The sequence below is a fragment of the Grammomys surdaster genome, unplaced genomic scaffold (genome assembly GCF_004785775.1).
Source record: "Grammomys surdaster isolate TR1022 unplaced genomic scaffold, NIH_TR_1.0 320, whole genome shotgun sequence".
NCBI lineage: Eukaryota > Metazoa > Chordata > Mammalia > Rodentia > Muridae > Grammomys > Grammomys surdaster.
The window spans coordinates 512749-531896 of record NW_021604739.1 but is presented as its reverse complement, the minus strand read 5'-3'; the positions used below and the strand labels follow the sequence as shown (position 1 = coordinate 531896).

Sequence of the window (19148 nt, the reverse complement as noted above, 5' to 3'; positions counted from 1 at the left end):
TTGGGAGGAAGAAAATAGGGGGAGGGGAAAATAGGGGAACAGTAAGGTACGTAAGGATATGGGGGAGATGTAGAAAGGGTAAGGAAATTGAACAGAGATGTTTCACAATGGGTGATGGGGAACTGGGGGTAGCAACCAGAAAACCCCAAATGCCAGAAAAGTAAAAGCTTCCCAGGGCCCCACAGGGATGACATTAGTTGAAGTACCCCACAAATGGTAGGAAGAACCCATCAAGATTATATACAGAGGTTAGGCATGGCCCCCACTTGAGGCATGGGCTCACCCACTCATCTCCAAAATTTTAACCCTGAATTGCTCCTGACTAAAGGAAATACAGGGACAAAGAGTGGGACAGAGACTGAAGGAAAGGCCATCTAATGACTGCCCCATCTGGGGATCCATCCCATATGCAGATACCAAACCCAAACACTATTGCTGATGCCAAGAGTCCTTGCTGACAGGAGCCTAATACAGCTGTCTCCTGAGAGGTTCTGCCAAATTCTGACCCATACAGATATGGATGTTCACTGCCAAACATTTCACTGGGTGCAGAGACCCCAATGGGAAAGTTAGGGCAAAGACTGTAGGAGCTAAAGAGTTTTTGCAACATCATAGGAAGAACAACAATATCAGTCAACCAGAATCCCCAAAGCTCCAAGGAACTAAACCACAAACCAAAGAGTACAAAGGGGGTACCCCTGACTCCAGCTGAAAATGTAGCAGAGGATTGCCTTGTCTGGAAGCACTGGGAGGGTAGCCTTTTGGTCCAATGGAGGCTTGATGACCCAGGATATGGGAATGCTAGGCTGCTGAGGCAGGTGAGCAGGTGAGGGAGCGCCCTCATAAAGGAGAGGGAGAGAAGAAGGGATGGGGGCTTGTGGAGGTGGAAATGGGAAGGGGATAACATTTGAAATGTAAATAAATAAAATAACCAAATATAAAAAGAAATGAAGAGCCAGCTTTCTTCAGGAATTATGCTCAGAGATTTTAATCAGGACTGCATGTACACTGCCATAAATGGTCCTATACTCATCATGCACAAGCAGTTCTAAGTGCACTCAGTAGACGTTGAAAAAAAAAGACAGAATGTAAACTTGGAAAAAAAGATATGGGAAGATTCAGGAGGAAATTTGGGATGGATTTAATAACAATAATTTTTATGCTTGTATCAAATTCTCAAAGTATTAGAAGGGATATAGATTTTGAAAAGACAAATTTCTGGATAGAATCATAATTGAAATGCATGTTCACATCATATATTTGCCAATATATAAAGGATTTTAAGGCTATGAATTAAAACTTAGTAAACTAGAAGGTTATATAATAAAAGTATGTTAATGTTTACTCATCAATTATGATGTACCTACTACTTCAATAGGGATGGTAATTGTGGGGTATGTATTTGTTTGAAGGTCAAGAGTATGGTGAATATCTCACTACATTCTACTCAGTGGTGCTATGAATGGAAAATTTTTCTAGTCTTTTTTTTAACTTCTGCATCTAATGTTTTATAAAGAACATTCTAGACATCCATGGAAAGGGCAAATTCACCATACTCAGAGAACACACAAAATACAAATAATGATTAAAAATATCAATTTGATAATATGCAAAATCAATGAGGAAAACAGTAGATATGACAGAAGCAAACAAGTCAGGAAGAAATACTATTTGTAAACTGGATACTACCTTCAATTATAGAATAAGTGATAAATTATGACAATTATGATTTTACAGCCATTGTATCAAATATAATGTATCAAAAATAATAACAAAACAAAAGTAAAACAGAAAACAAAAACCCACAGCATTGAAATATTAAAGTCAGTGACAGTGAGTAAAAGAATGAAAAGGAAATTGTACACTCAGTGTTTTCTTTCATCCTTAGTATACTAGATCACTGAGAAAGAAAAAAAATAAAACTTCCAAGTTTCTTAAACTGATAAACATTTATGCTATTAAAGCCACAGTGAGTGTTGTTATTTGGACACTGTACCTTCTGATTGGATGTCATGGGAGCAGATTTCCAGGAGAAGTTTCTAATTCAATGGCTCGGCATGAGGCTGAGAAACAGCATTTGGCTGATGTAGGTAATGCATACATCATAGGGGAGTTTTGGGCTAAGAAATCATGTTTACAAATGGCTTTAAGATTACTATAAATTTAATATTTAAGTATATCTTTATCCCATCCCTTACCTTCCATCTTATTTTTCACATGTCACATATTTCCAAATCCATAGCATTCAATTTCTTGAGAATCATTGTAACATATATAAAAAATGAATAATCATAAACACATTACCTAATGAATTCTCTCAGTTTTATCTGCATATATTTGTTTCTAGAGCTGTTATCTAGATATTGAATACAGGGGGCTCATTCTTAGGGAAGACTCATTATCCCTGTAGCTTATTATCTATTGATGAGTCCTCATGAGATTTTCCCCTTCTGTTAGGGACATCAACTGGTTTTGGAACTAATCAAGCCTTTGTTAGGTAGCTAGGTTTTTCAGATTTCATGCAGGTAGATTCTCTGTCATAGAAGGCACAGTAATCTAAAGAATATGAGCATTCTTATAATGTGTGTTTTTAGAAAGTTCCTTAAGTTGCTGCATATAACACCACATGTCTGTGTTTTTCTGAAATTTAAGAGGTTGCCTTCTCTACTTGAGTACCTCTTTATATGTTAAGAACCAGCCCAGCCCCTTATTCTGTGCATATTTTTTAGATCCTAATGTATTCTTAATTACCTTTGTGGGACTCCTCCACATTTTTGGAATTTTGTGAGTTCATCATCAGCTGAAGAAAATCTACTGAGTTCTGAAAGCAGACAGAAATATCAAAGTTAAATGTGTGTTTAGGAGCTTGAAAATAGAAATTTAATGAACTTAAACACTCTTATGTGGCTATAACTTATTTAAGGCTAAAATAATATAGCTACTGTTTCCTGAATCACTAGTAAAACAAAACACTCATCATTAGAAATTGTAGAACAAGGAGTGTACTCTGTTCTAGTATCATGCTGCCATGCCCAACAACTTTTTTACTCATTGCTTTCTCTGATTCTGAGCATCTGCATTTGCTGAGCACAAGCCTCTAGATGAATGACTATAGTTCCTTCTCCTGCCATAGATGCTTGTTTAGAAAGAATTTCTGCACAAAAAATGTGTCAATATGTCATTTCCTTGGCATATTCTTAAGCCACATGCATAATTATTGATTGCTCTTTGTGGCTCTAATTGCTGGATTTTATATGATTACCTACAAACACTCCAAACCTCAAAATCCCAGAAAATAACTGGTGACATCTCAAACAAATACTGACTCCTTGATATCCTGCTAATAATTTTTTCAGCCAACATCCATTGTCCAGCATATGGGCTGAATTAGGCAAAACTTGGTTGTACAATTGGCAATCTCTATGGTCAAACACAACGGCCCAAGGTTTAGGCAAGCCACAACTTAAACTGAATAGACTAAATTCATCCAATATCTCAATAGGGTTTTATCTGGGGAAAATGTGACTTTTGATATCATTGCCTTTGAATTGAAATAAATATTGTCATGTCTTACCTCTTGTCTATTTTCAAGTCGATTGTTTTTAGTCTTCTCTCTAAACTTTTTAAAAAATATTATAGCATCACTTGGAAATATGGAGATGTTTAGTATGTTATATATTTGATTAAGAAATGGAAAGATTGCTATAAAGAAAAGAAGAAATATAATCAAAATACAAACTTAATTTTTTTACAGTTATTTTGTTTAATAATGGCAAAATTCAATAATTTATGTGAAATAAAACAACAGAAAATATTGTGGTTGAAATGAATATAATAGTAACATATAGTCTATCATACCTAAAAGTAATTAAATTTTAAATAAAATCACATACTCACTAAGAAGAATTCAGCTCCAGAAAGATTCATGGTAGAGTTTTATAAAATATTTAACAGACAATTCATACCAACTTTTCACATGAGTGTCCAAAACTTAGAAAATTAGTTCAAAATGGAAAAATGAATCTGGAAGCTTTCACTGCCCTGTTCCTAAAATCAGAACATTTTTTCAGAAAGGAATCCTGTATAGAAACATGACTTAAAAGAGCCGTAATTGACCTTATCAACGAAACATTTTCCATCTGAATGCAGAATCATGAAATGAATCTTGTTATGTAGCAACATGCATGCTGCCCTATAAGGCACGAGGCAAAATAAAATTAAATTGCACAAGCAATCAAAAATGGAGTATAGTAAGAAATTTTTAGGGAAAGCTCAACATTTTTCCTAATTAATGTTCTCAGATAATTCAGAATAGCATATCCCTTAACTTTATGAAAATTGTCAATAGAAACAAAGAACTAACCCAGAAATTGAGGGTTGAGCTAGGTGTTATTACTTTCAGGAAAAGGGCAATGCAAGCTTACTCAATATATTATCACTTCAATTCAGGTATTAGAATCACAAAACAAAATTCATATGTCTTTCATGGTACCATATTTATACTGAAAATAAATAAAATAAATTATAGTCAGGTACTCTGGTGTTTGAGACCAAGAAACAGTAGTTTGACAGAAGATGTGATTATTATGAAGAACCTATTTAAAAATTAAGAAACAATTGCAGTGTTGGTGAAGATTTGCATACCCTTATAACTGGTAGCTAACTATCCTATCATGAAGCTCCATCCCTCCCTGAGTTTGAGGAAGAAATTTGATATTAGGTGAGATAGTTCAAGGATTGTAGTATTCCTGCTTCTATTGCACTATTTCTCATCTCAAACATATTCCCCATCACACTTAATATTATCCCTTCACTTATGCATTCTCTTATCTAATACAACAAACAAGGTCAGTGTGAAATTTTTAGTAAGAAAAGAACACTTAGAAAATCCCTAAAGTGTCTCCTCTGTTTTACATCTTCTGGTCCAATATAATTTATTATACATGGAGGCCTGCAGCCATCGGGTCTAATCTGGAAACAGAAGCTATAAATGCAGTCACAAAAGGCCAGCAGGGACTATCACACCAGGCCACACCAGGGACAAGTAGATGGCTAAAGGCTAGAATAAGAATACACTCAAGAAAAGCCAAGATTGAGGCTGGAGAGATGCATCAGTGGTTAAGAGCACTGACTGCTCTTCCAGAATTCCTGAGTTCAATTCCCAGCAACCACATGGTGGCTTACAATCATTTCTACTGGGATCTGGTGGCCTCTTCTGGTGTGTCTGAAGAGAGCCACAGTGTGCTCATATACATAAAATAAATACATCTTTAAAAAGAAAAGAAAAAAGGAAAAAAGGAAAGCCAGAATAATATGGTACTATTGAAAATCAGCTATTACATAGCTGCTCTGGATATCCTAACACACCTTAACAGAAAGAAAATGACCTTAAATCTAATCTTATGAGGATGATAGAAGCTTGTAAAGAGGAAATAAATAAAACTCTTAAAGAAATAAAGGAAAATACAAACTGGTGAAGGAAATTAATCAAAGTGTGGAAGGCCTGACAATGGAAATAGAAGCATTAATGAAAACACAAACTGAGGCAATCCTGGAGAGAGTAAACCTAGAAAGAGAACATGGAAACAGACACAAGCATCACCAACAGAATGTAGAAGTTGGAAGAGATACATTCAGGCATAAAAGATACAATAGAAGAAACTGATACACGAGTCAAAGAAAATGATAAATCTAAAAAACTTCCTGACACAAAACATCCAGGACATCTCAAATATTATGAAAAGAGAAAACCTAAGAATAGGAGGAATAAAAGAAGGAGATTTCCTATCTCAAAACACCAGAAAATATCTTCAATAAAATCACAGAAGAAAATTTCTCTAACTTAAAGAAAGGGATGGCTATATATATATACAAGAAGCTTACAGGACACTAAATAAATTATACCAGAAAAGAAAATCCTCATGCCCCATAATAATGAAAACACTAAATATGCAGAGCAAAGAAAGAATACTGGAAGCTGCAAGGAATAAAGGCCAATAAACATATAAAGGCAGACCTACCAGAATAACACCTGATTTCTCAACAGTGATTCTAAAAGCCAGAAGGGTCTGGACAGATGTCAAGCAGACCCCAAGAGAAGACAGATGTCACCCCAGATTGCTATACTCAGCAAAATTTTCAATCACCATAGATAGAAAAAGCAATATATCTCACAACAAAATCAAATTTAAACAATATCTTTCCAGTAATCTAACACTACAGTAGATACTAGAAGAAAAATTCCAAGAAAACACAAAAGTTAATAATTTCATACCAGAAAAACTAAAAGAGGAGAATCCTTTCCTGTACACACGCACACACAAACACACACACACACAAATACTACTAATATAAATATAACAGGAATAAACAATCATTGGTTATTAATCTTTTTTAATATAAATGGATTCAATTTGCCAACAAAAAGACATAGGCTAACAGATAGTTGTGAAAACAGGATCCACCATTCTGCCGCATACAAGAAACACACCTAGGCAAAAATGGTAGTCACTAACCCTCAATAAATGGCTAGAAATACATTTTCAAACAAACAAACTCAAGAAACTAGCTGCAGTTGCCATTCTAATATCCAATAAAATAGATATTCAGCCAAAATTAATCAAATAAAATAGGAAAAATGCTTCATACTCATTAAAGGAAAGATCTACTAGGATGATGTCTCAGTTCTATCTATGTGCCAAATGCAAGGATATCCATGTTCATAAAAGAAACATTACTAAAGCGTAAATCACACATTGAACCCCAAACATTAACACAAGGAGACTACAACACCCCACTCTTATCAATGGACAGGTCATCAAAACAGAAGCTAAAGTGATACAGTAACACAGATACAGTGAAATTAACAGATGATATAACTCAAAGGGAACCAACAGATATCTACATAACATTTTACCCAAACACAAGAGAATAGCATTTCTTCTCAGCAATTCAAAGAATTTTCTTCAAAGTGACCATATACTCAGTAAAAAGGAAGGATAGACAGATATCAGAATGTGGGGAAAAAAGCCACAGTGGAGGTCCTGGAGACTTTCCATGCAGCGGGTCCCACATACACGAGAAGGGCTAGGGTTCCAAAGGCTGGAGGCTTTGGCAATGGCAGGCTCCTATGACACAAGAAAGTCCTTGGCTCCAAAAGGGTTTATTGTCATGGCAGATGGTAGATGGGTCTGGATGTACCCTCCTGAAACTCAGGGCAGACATGAGTTAAATAGGGAGGGAGAAAGGGGGAGGTTCTGGGAAGAATGCTTAATTTGCTCTGCTCTCTGGTCTTCATTAGTATGTAAATCCCTAGGACCTGAGGCCTCTAGTCACATCCTCTATCTGTGCACTTTGGGAGGGGTTGTAATGGCCTACGTGACTGAACAATGTAGGTCTATGGAGACTACACTGTGTTTCAGGACTCTGGGTTCTGGGGACGTGGCCGAATGCCTGCTGCTTCTCCCTTCGAATCTTGGGGTTCTAGGCCCATGCCCAGCCAAGAACCATGATACCCTTATGCAGTCCCACACCAGAAGATTAAAGTAACACTTTGTATATCATCAGATCACTATGGATTAAAACTGGACTTCATCAACAATAGAAAGCCTATAAACCCATGGGAGCTGAAGAATTCTCTACTCAATGACAACTGTGTCAAAGCAGAAATAAATCAAAGACTTTCTAAAATTCTATGAGAATGAAAGCACAACATATCCAAACAATGAAAGCAGTGCTACGAGAAAATATTATAGGACTATGTTCCTTCAAAAAGTAATATGTGAGATTTCATACTAGCAACTTAACAACATAACTGAAAGTCCTAAAACAAAAAGAAGCAAACAAACCCAAGAGGAATAGGTGGCAGGAAGTCAAACTTAGGACTTAAATCAACCAATTAGAAACAAACAGAACAATACAAAGAATCAATGAAATCAAGATCTGGTTCTTTGAGAAAATCAGCAAGATAGAGAAGCCATTAGCCAAACCTATTAAAGGCAGAAAAAATAGTATTCGAGTTAACAAAATTGGAATTGAAAAGGAACACATAACAGCAGGCACTGAAGAAACTTAAAAAATCATTGGGTATTACCAAAAAAACCTGTATTCCACAAAATAGGAAAATCTAAACAAAATGGATGATTTACTAAATAGTTACCACTTACCAAACTTAAATCAAGAGCAGGTAAACTAAATAGTCCTATAATCCCTATGGAAAAGAAGCTGTCAGTAAAAGTTTCTGAATTGAAAAAGCCCAGGAAAGACGGCTTTAGTGCAGACTTTAGTAGTCTTTCAAAGTCTGCTAACGTCAAAATTCCTAAAAGTATTTCAAAAAACAAACAAAATGAATATTGCCAAACTCATTCTTTCTGGCCACAATCACCCTGATACCTACACCGTGCCAAAAGCCAACAAATAAAGAGAATCTCAGACCAAAATTTCCTATGAACACTGATGCAAAAATATTCAATAAAATATTCACAAAGGAAATTCAAGAATATATCATCTATCATGATCAAGTTTGCTTCATTCCAGGGATTCAGAGGTAGTTCAATACAGAAAAACCCATCAATGAAATTTAATATATAAACAAATGAAGAGAAAAAACTACATGATCATGATCATCTGGTTAGATGGTAAAAAACCCTTTGAAAAAATCCAATAGCCTTTCATGTTAAAATCTTGGAGAGATCAGTGATTCAGGATACATACATGAACACAATAAAGACAATATACAGCAAGCCCAAAGCTAACATCAAATTAAGTGGAGAGAAATTTAAAGCAATTTCACTGAATCAGAGAAAAGGCAAGTCTGTCCACTCTTGCCATATATTTTCAACATAGTACTTGAAATTCTAGATAGAGCAATAGGATAATTTAATAGTGTAAGAGCTCCACTGCATTGTCATTTACCTCTACAGCTATTTATCATTTACTTCATATCCATTTCAATGTAGGAAATTGGCCCAGTTGCTCAATTTTCATATCTTATATAATTTCTATTTTTGAAAATTTTTGTACATCCTTTCATCTTTCTTAGCAACATAGACTGTCCTGGTGTTTAGGATCTCTGAGACTAATTTTTCTGAGAGATGAGACTGTTCTGCATAATGCAAGTGTACAACCTCATTCCCTTTTTCTCATTTTACCTTAAACAAGTATACCCAAACATTCCCCACAGTTTTTTTCGCTATGCCATATGTTTTTAGCAACATTCTCTTAATCACTAGTCCCATCATGGCTTATTTATTTTTGCTTTCTCCTCTATTTCCTTTTCTACATATAGTAGCTACACATTATTATAAAGAGAACTTAGTCTTTTTTTCTCTCTAACATAGTTGGAATTTAAAGAGTGACTAAGGACCATTTTTAAGACAACCACTATTCTACTGTCACAGAATGTTTACTGATTGCTAGAAAATAAATTTTACAAAGACTGATCACCCTCCATAGGAACACTGGTGTGAGAGCCAGGAGTGCTGAACTCATGCCTAGTCTAAGAAAACATTGCCAAACTTTACTGCATTCTTGAATTTACTGAATAAAGAGAAAAACTCCAAATGAAGGGAGAAATTTATATGAATTAGGAACAACAAAAAATAACAAAATAAAACTGGTGATGTAACCACAGATGGACATTTCCCAGTTCTACAGCATACTTTATCAATTTATCCTCCAATGTTACACTAACCACAAATAAACAAAATATACAAAATCCAAGATAAGCAATGAAAGTGATTATAAATATGTTCAAAGAATTCAAAGAACATAAACCTATCATCTGAATTAATCCCAAAAGAATACCAAAAGCTGAAATAAATAAAGACACAGAATTAGAATATTAAAATGGAATTTGTAAAAGAGATATAGAGAAGAAAAACAAAGTGAAATGATGACCCCCCCCAAAAAAAAATCAAGTCAAATGCACATCTCAACAGAAAGTCTCAGAAACAGACTGGATTTTATAGAAGATAGAATTTGAAAGCAAATTAGAGTTGTAGGACAATTCAGTCATGATTATTGATAAATTTGTTAAACAGTTCAATGGCACATGTAAGTTTTGGGGAGATAAATAATTCAGTGAGTTTCAGTATAAAATAATGACACGAATTCTATCTCAAGTTGAGAGAAAATTCCCTCATATTCTCAATAAAATAAGAAAACAGAAATTACCAAACTGCAGAAAAGTCCATTCAAATTAAAAAATGAATAAAGAATACCACACAAATAAGACCAGAGAAGAAACTCCCCATTTCACATTAAAGATAAAGTGGTGAATACACAAAATTTTAAAAGTGTACTGGAAGATACAAAAGTAGGGAATAACTAATATATAAAAAGAACTCCATCAGCATGACTCCTGTCTTTTCAATGGTAAACAAGAAAGCCAGGGGATCTTTGAAAGATATATATCATGTTTAAAATATAAGAGCTGTGGAAAAATATTAATATATCAAAAATGCACTGATTATAAACAAAAGAGAAGCAAAAACTATATATGTTATGTCAGACTAATCAATTGCCTAAAGAATTACTCACAATGAAACCTGCTTGTATTGCATAATGGAAAGGACAATTTTGACTGAATAAAAAGGTAAATGCAGCCAAGAATGAGAGGGGAACAAGTTTTAAAACTGCTAAGGCAGTTGTTTAAAAAGAGGACCAAAAAAGGCCAGAAATTGACATTTAATAAAATGACAATATCCAGTGCATGCCTTTCAGTAAGAAATATGAATATAAATGGTTTCAAATCCTTTAGCAAAGTATACAGAATAAGGATGAAAGTAATTATATATCCTTTAACCCCAGGAGTTCAGGAGCCATAGGCAGGTAGATCATTATGAGTTTCATCCAATCTGGTCTACATAGCCAGTTACAGACCAGCCAAGATAATGAACCTGTCTACAGACAAACAAACAAACAATACACAGACTAGGAGATTGAATCAGCAATCATAATTTGTTTTGCTGACTCCAAGAAATATAGCCAATCATCAAATATCAACATAGAAAATGAACATGCATTACTATTCTGATAGCAAACCAAAACTAATTACAAGCACACAGTCCACTTTATGCACTTTAAGGGAGCTATTTTTCATATGACATTTCAACTCTAAATGTATATGTATCAATAAGTGAACTTAATTTCTTAAAACAAATACTAGATATAGTGTCACATAATAAACTCTGCAACAAAATAGTGACTTCTACACTTATTCTTAAAATATATATGTAGTATCCAGAACACAATGAACAGACAAACACTGAAAGTAGATGATATTAATTTAAATTTTATTCAAGATATGGAGAAATGATTAATATATGTAAATGTATAAATATAAATCATAACATTGATGGCTCAAAAGCAGAAATCACATAGTCATTTAAATTATCCAAAACAACAAAATATGTAGCAATGATGGGTAACCACATGTGATACAAAAGTTCAATGGTGGGAAATGGAACCAGATCATACAGTGGTGAAAGCAAGAAGGGAGGAGAATTAATTGTGTATGAATATGCTATGAAGAATATTGTACTTTGTATGCTAGCTGCAGTAAGACTAAGATCTTAATATAGTTGAAAATAGATTACATACCCATAGAGAAAATTAATGGATTGAAAAAGCTAAGTTTAAAAAGCTTCCTGATGTTGTTCAAAAAAGGATTCTGAGGATTGTTGAGGGAATCCACATTCACTCCAAATGAGGTGCTAATGATCACATCCAAGCTGTAGGCCCCAAAAATGCTGAGTAGAAAGACAGAAGGTTAAATATGTGATCAACACAGCTCCTCAGCTATGGGAAAGTTTGTCTGCAATGTGATTACTGCACCCTGAGTTTATTACTGTGGTATCTTGAAAATTCAACGTGATTTTAATACACACATCATTTCCAGAAACTTATCTCTCTTCAGTTTGATTAAATAGGGGTAGAATGAATTTGGTTTTTTGTTGGTATTCTTAAGACCCTCAGCAAAACTTGAATTTTAGATTGTTCAAAATTATAGACTGTAATATTCATGCCAAAATAACAACCTCTGATGATCCTAATATATTCTCCTCTCACATTTCTGAATCTGTCAAGCTGTAGCTTACCTAAATTTTCATCTTTCTTTCTAAACTATATAATTTGTCTTCTAAAATAAAAGATGACAAGAACTATTCTAATTTTGTCTCATGTATGCAAGAGGAATACTTTCCCAAGTTTATCAGGGAGGTGTTCCTTAATACATGTTTGATAACAGGGTAACATCATACTTCTTCCTTATTCTGTGTCTAGAATTAGCTTAGGTACTTAAAAAGTAGGGTAGGTCTCCAGAAGGGACAGAGTTCCAGCAAATACATGCATCACTACTCACTCTTTCATGACAATGAGCTTTCCTTTCTTGACTTCCAGACTTATATTTTTCACCAGCACATTGCCATAGTGTTGGATGATGGGAAACATCTAAGTATAAAATACAACATGTTTGTTGGTAAATGTCATCCTCTGAGTTTCCCAAACAAGACTTTTGAAATTATGAAAAGAGAGTCACATTTTTACAGGAGGTATAAGACCAACCTCCCCTGAAACAAACACCAAGAAAGGGAAAACAATAAGAACATTAACAAAACAAAGAACATTCTTAGCAATGTAATGCACAATGAAACATGTCTTTGAAGAGTAAAATATTACTTCTCCCTGTCCTCAGATAGAATAGATTACATCTATAACAAAACATCCTTTATTTTCTTACCTCCTTTAGTTTTCCACTGGTGTAGGCTGGAGAAAGCAATGATCGAATTCTCTTCCATTCTACATTCTCACTTCTTGAAACACTCTTTTTCAAAATTCCTGCTGGACCAAGAGGCTACAATACCAAGAAAAATAGATTTTTGCCTTTCATTATTCTAGTTATCTTACAGGTTGCAATATATACATATATATTGACAATATGCCTTAACATTGTTAGTAACCCTCTTCTAGATGCCACAGTTCATGAAAGTCTCTCAACAAAAGTGCCTCAAACTGGGGCTGGACCAGTGGCTTAATGGTTAAAAACACTTGCTCTTCTTGCAGAGGACCCTGGTTAATTTCTTAGCACACACATTTGGTGGTTCACAGCTAACTGTAACTGTAATTCTAGTTCTTGGTATCTGATGCCCTCTTTTGGTCTCTGTGACAACACATGCCATGCACATACATACACTCAAGCACACACATATGATGAATAAATTAAAATATTTTAAATATCTCAAAGTACAAGAATGATACATATAGTTACATGATATTTTATAAACCTGTTCTATTACAATCTTCACTTCAATATGATTTCCTCCTGATAAAATATGCCTTTTAACGTATGCAGACAGGTAGGAAATTGAAATGAGAGAAATATAAAAATATAAGTCTGGAAGTCAAGAAAGGAAAGATCATTGTCATGAGCTCATTGTCATGACTCCAAGTCAGTACAGAAAAAAATTGCTCTCTTAGTTAATGTTCCATTGCTGTGATTTCTGTGATAAAGATCATGGGCAAAAACAACTTGTGTTAGAGAGGGTTTATTTAAGCTTACAACTTTCAGGTCACATGCCATAATTGAGAGAAGTCAAGGCAGAGACTCAAGGCAAGAATGGAAGGCAGGAACTGAAGCAGAAGCTCTGCAGAAATGTCACTAGATTGTTCAGCCCACTTTGATTTGCAGCTGAGGACTAACTTCCCAAGAGTGGCACCAATCGCAGTGAGTTTCGCTGTTAGTCACTAAGAAAATGCCCCAAAGCCTTTCTTGAAGTGAGCTGTTGGAGGCATTTTCTTAATTGAGAAAATTTCTTCCTAACTATGTCCAGGTGTCATATTGCCAAAATACAACCATCACTGTAAAAGTAACCTGCCAGGTGCAAAAGTAACTTTTACTCATAAAATGTAATCATTATCTCAGAGGTATACTGCTGAATGAGCTCACTCTTTCTAGTTCTATCTGAACTCAGGCCTGGCTGTTTCAACTCAGATGTTTTGACTCAAGCTCATACCCAAGCTTACTGATTCAAATGGACCTTTCTGTTTCTCACTGACTTACTCTGGTTGGCTTGAAACTAACTTTGGAAATTTGTTCTAATTTTCAGTCTACTTTTTAGTTTCTGGCCTCAATTGCCTCTGCTGACCTTCACTGCACAAACTGCAGACACTACTTCAAAGTAAAGGGCTGATAAACAATTTTCTAAAGAAATGGTCCTAAGTAACAACCTGGAGTCGCCATTCTAATAGTGAATAAAATCGACTTTCAACTTAAAGCTATCAAAAAAGTTAAGGAAGGACACTTCATACTCGTCAAAGGGAAAGTCAACCAAGATGAACTCTCAATTCTGAACATCTATGCTCCAAATGCAAGAGCACCCACTTTCATAAAAGAAATCTTACTAAATTTCAAAGCACACATTGCACCTCACACAATAATAGTGGGAAGACTTCAACACTCCACTCTCAGAAATGGACAGATCATGGAAACTGAAACTAAACAGAGACACAGTAAAACAAACAGAAGTGATGGACCAAATGAATATAACAAATATCTATAAAACATTTCAACCTAAAACAAAAGAATATACCTTCTTCTCAGCACCTCATGTAACCTTCTCCAAAATAGACCATATAATTGGTCACAAAACAGGCCTCAACAGATACAAAAAGATTAAAATAATCCCATGCATCCTATCAGATCACCATGGACAAAGCTGGTCTTTAATAGCAACAAAAACAATAGAAAGCCCACATACACATGGAAGCTGAACAATACTGTACTCAATAATAACTTGTTCAAAGAAGAATGAAAGAAATAAATTAAAGACCTTTTAGAATTTAATGAAAGTGAGGTACAACATACCAAACTTATGGAACACAATGAAAGCAGTGTTAAGAGGTAAACTCATAGATTTGTGTGTTTCCAAGAAAGAACTGGAAAGAAAATCCACTAGCAGCTTAACAGCATACCTGAAAGCTCTAGACAAAAAGAAGCAAGTATACCCAAGAGGAGGAGACAGCAAGAAATCATCAAACTCAGGTGTGAAATCAATCAAGAGGAAACAAAAAGAACTATAGGAAGAATCAACAAAACCAGGAGCTGGGGTCTTTTTTGTTTTTGAGAAAATCAATCTTCCTTCCTTCCTTCCTTCCTTCCTTCCTTCCTTCCTTCCTTCCTTCCTTCCTTTCCTTCCTTCCTTCCTTCCTTCCTTCCTTCCTTCCTTCCTTCCTTCCTTTTTTCCTTCCTTCCTTTTTTCCTTTCTTCCTTTCTTCCTTTCTTCCTTTCTTCCTTTCTTCCTTTCCTTTTTTCTCTCTCTTTTGTCCTTTGTTTTTCTTTTTTTATCAAATATAGTCTAACAGGAGTTAAACGGAAAAAGGAAACTTCAGTTGAGAAAATGTCTCTATCAGATTGTCTAATAGGCAAAAGATCATTGAGTATTATTTTGACTGATGAATTACTAAGTGTCATCCCTAAACATCTGGAATAAGAAATCAGCTTGTACAAGATAGTAATTATACTCCTTGAAGACCACTTCTTTAGTTCCTGTCTCGAAATTCACATTTGCTTTCTTGTCCTGACTACCATTCATGCTGTACTGTAAGATATAAGATGAAATAAACTCTTTACTCACACACACAAAAAAATACTCCCCAATACTTATGGTTCTCAGGACTGTTTGGATCTGATCCCTCTTCTTCTCCTATAGATTGAATCTTGTCTCCTCCTCTTCATCTCCCTTTCTGTCTCTCTGTCTCTCTATACATGTATCTAAAAATTTCAGCCTCCCTTCCTTTTCCACTGCCCAAGCACAGGCTCTTGTCTTATCTTGTGCCTGCCTTCACCTGTACACAGACAGCAATCAACATTTCCCCCTTTTTGTCTAATTAAAAGGCTCTTTTCTCTCAGATATAAATTGAACACAACTATTATCATTTTGTAATTTATAAAGTATAAGACACCTAGCATACAGTCTATCATTTTGTCTTTCTTTGAATCTACAAATGGGGAGCTGTTTGGAGCAGATATTTCTCAACAACAAGTAAATAAATAACATTAAATGTCACATTTTGTAAATTTCTGACTTTTTGAAAACATCTATCTATGTAAAGTAATCTGAACTGTTGTCTGTTAACTACTCTCAGCTATTTATAAACAAAATATCTTGCAAACACCCTAGCAATTAACTCAGAGCTAAGACTTTGCTATCTGGTTCTTAATTCATAGGCTTAATCATCTTAAATCAGTTTGTAATGGCATTTATAGAAGGCCTGGGTCCAAGCCTTGTACTTTAAAATTTTTAGTAACAATAGAGGAAATTTATACCAATGAAAACCATGATTCTGCACTTTAAAAATTGCTATTAGGTGAGATTATGGCTACAAAATAAATTCTAGCTATTTCTAATTAAACTCTGATCATTACAAAATTCCCCAGAAAGACAACCGTAGAATAACCACTTCCAAACCCCAAGTACATGGAACTGGGACAACAACTCTTCATAACTTCTTCATGATAATTATGGGTGTTGATATATCTTGAAGGGAGAAGGGTGAGGAAAATAAGGGAGTTAGTTGGCCTTAAGAAGGTCACAACCACCATTGTTATAATGTTTGATGATGTCTGTGTCCTGACTGGATCCCACTGAAATCCCAAGCAGGTCAGATCAGGATGTCTGACGATCTCACCAAAGCTGTACATTCTGTAATATACAAATCTCAAAACAAAAATTTAGTATCATCAAGGCATGATGTCCTGACTAGTTAGGATGAAATCCTGCCCCAACCATAAGTCTTTATTTGTGCCATGTGAGGGATGGCACAAATGATATTTTCTGATGATTCAGCTGAATTTATTTTCAGGCACTCTGCCTCTATCAAATCTGATCCATAAAACTCTGGAAGATGTGTAAACATTAATCACTAATACAAAGACAAAACCTTTCTCTGAAATCAGCATATCCTTCCGTCAGCAACCAGAAAAGATTGTATCTTGACTTTTCTTCCAGAGGAGTAATAAAACAACCAAAAATCTCATAATTCTACTCATTTTGAAAATCTATATTCTCTCCTAACTACAAAAACAATTTAATCACACTTTTATTAACACCTGCTAATAAGAAGCAGGAAGCTTGTCAAACCTGACTTTTAAGCCAAAATTCCCATGGAGCCAACATTCAAAACTATGATTTTCCTGTAGACTATGTTATACCATCTATCCTGTTATGCTCTCTGCCTGGAGCTACAGACATATATTTTATTAATATCTGTTATGCCATCTATCCATTCTGCTCTCTGCTTGGAGCCACAGATTTATATTAATTAATAAGTGTTCATGGCAGGCAACTACCACTGCTCTCTACTTGGAGCTAGTAATTTTCTATTCCAGACTATGGGAGAGATTCCCCACATGATTCAGACAAAATCTGTATATGTCTATTCTAAAAGCAAATAATCCTAATTTTTAAAATTCACAATTCAATCAATATCTACCCCAAGAAGTAGGCAGCTTCCATTCTCTGGCTCTCTGACTCAGAGCATCCATCTTGTCTCTTCACAGCAGGGGACCTCAGTGTCCTCTTTCTTTGTTTCAGTTTCTGGTTTCAGTGCCTGAGTCTTCACATGACTGGACCTTACACTGATTGCTCAGGTAGTCTGCTCAGATGGTCAGAGACACTGGCCCTGCCACCCATGAGATTCCAGCATGGGAGATGGCTCTGCCAATCTTCCACACTGTCTCCACAAGGCTGAGCTTAGCCCAGACTATCCTGCCATCCACATGGGCTGGGTACAAATGAGACTCTAATGCTTAGATTATCCAAAGGCTTTGGTAATGCTCAATAGCAAGATGCCCATACAATCAGAGGTGTAACCCAATACCCAACCTAGATATACCAACTAACTTTGGCTGCTAGAGACATGTGCACATCTGCTTCCATGTTCCATGTTCCCCTCTCTCTGGTCACATTCCCCTAGCTTCTCCTCTTCCTTCTCCTCTTCCTCTTGTTCCTCCTCCTCTTCCCTTACTCCTCCCACCTTAGCTCCTCCCAACTTGTGGAAAAAATATTCCACTACAAAGATTCTTAAATTTTTAGTGGATTCTATGTACCCAAGTTGGTTCACCACCTGTATCATGAAATAATTTTTAAAAAGCAACCCATAATACTGCAGACAAGGCACAGGCAGACAGACATCAGCCTGTTCTCAGCCCAACAGACAGGCCTAACCCTAACTCTAACGTTAACCCTAACTTAACTTACAAGTTAAGATGCTAGTTACTGCATCCAACAATTGTGTTGCTTTTTGATTTTACACTAAGATTCTGTGGTGCTTTTCTGCAGGCAGCACCTCAACTGAGTTCCAGAGAAAAGTACAGTGGTAGAGCATGGGTTTATGAGAAGTGAACCCCAGCTAGCCATGGGAATCTGGAAGAGTGGCGCTAGTGTGACAGCGGCCTACCATGGAAATTTAGTGGGTGGGGTGGAAAGAGAGATTTTAGAGCTCTGACTACATGTTGGCCTGTCCACTAGTGCTTTGCTGGTGGTAGTGTGAATTGTTTTGTTTTGTAATATTTCCCACTACATCCCTCCAATACTAACTCATTATCCTCTGCTTTTCAGTAGCCTATACTCCTTCTTTGTTCTCATGATAATTGGGTGTATTCTATCTCTGATTCATTCTGTCAAACCTTTCTCTATTGATCACATTCTCTGCCCATCAATTGGAGGTCACTTTCAAACTTTGCTGCTTCATTTTACAAATTAACTTTGCCTACATTGTTAGAAACTGAAGTTGTGTACTAAGGGAATGTCTGTATTCCATCAAGATGATAAACGTGTAGCTTACTAAATGGAATACACAGGTCTAGAAGATCTTTGGATGTGAGTACTTGCCAGAGCAGCCATTTTTCTGGATTAAAATTCCTCTACAATCACAATGGTACACATCGGACACTACATTGCCAAACTTTTCCTCAGACAAGTTTTATACTTACCAGTATGTAGAGCATGAGCTATTTTTTAAAAAGTAAATGATCTTCAGATTTGTGATGTCAATCTCTAGCTGTTTGATGTTCTTGTCAATGGCCCATCGAAGGTCTGAGTAGTGTAAGTTCAGAGGCCAGCATCTGGATTAGAACTTCTTTTTTTTTT

The 19148-nt window shown here is 35.5% G+C and overlaps 1 protein-coding gene across 2 annotated transcripts in view; it reads right to left on the bottom strand.

The window, feature by feature from the left end:
• LOC114629898 (cytochrome P450 3A13-like) overlaps positions 1-19148 on the bottom strand; it is a 73360-nt gene that overhangs the window by 14152 nt on the left and 40060 nt on the right. For both annotated transcript variants that reach the window (XM_028778020.1, XM_028778021.1), the window contains exons 5-9: positions 12740-12853; positions 12362-12450; positions 11602-11750; positions 3575-3702; positions 2752-2821 (exon numbers count right to left, since the gene is read on the bottom strand). In XM_028778020.1, coding sequence (XP_028633853.1) covers positions 2752-2821; positions 3575-3702; positions 11602-11750; positions 12362-12450; positions 12740-12853 — 550 coding nt within the window. The remainder of the gene's footprint in view (positions 1-2751; positions 2822-3574; positions 3703-11601; positions 11751-12361; positions 12451-12739; positions 12854-19148) is intronic.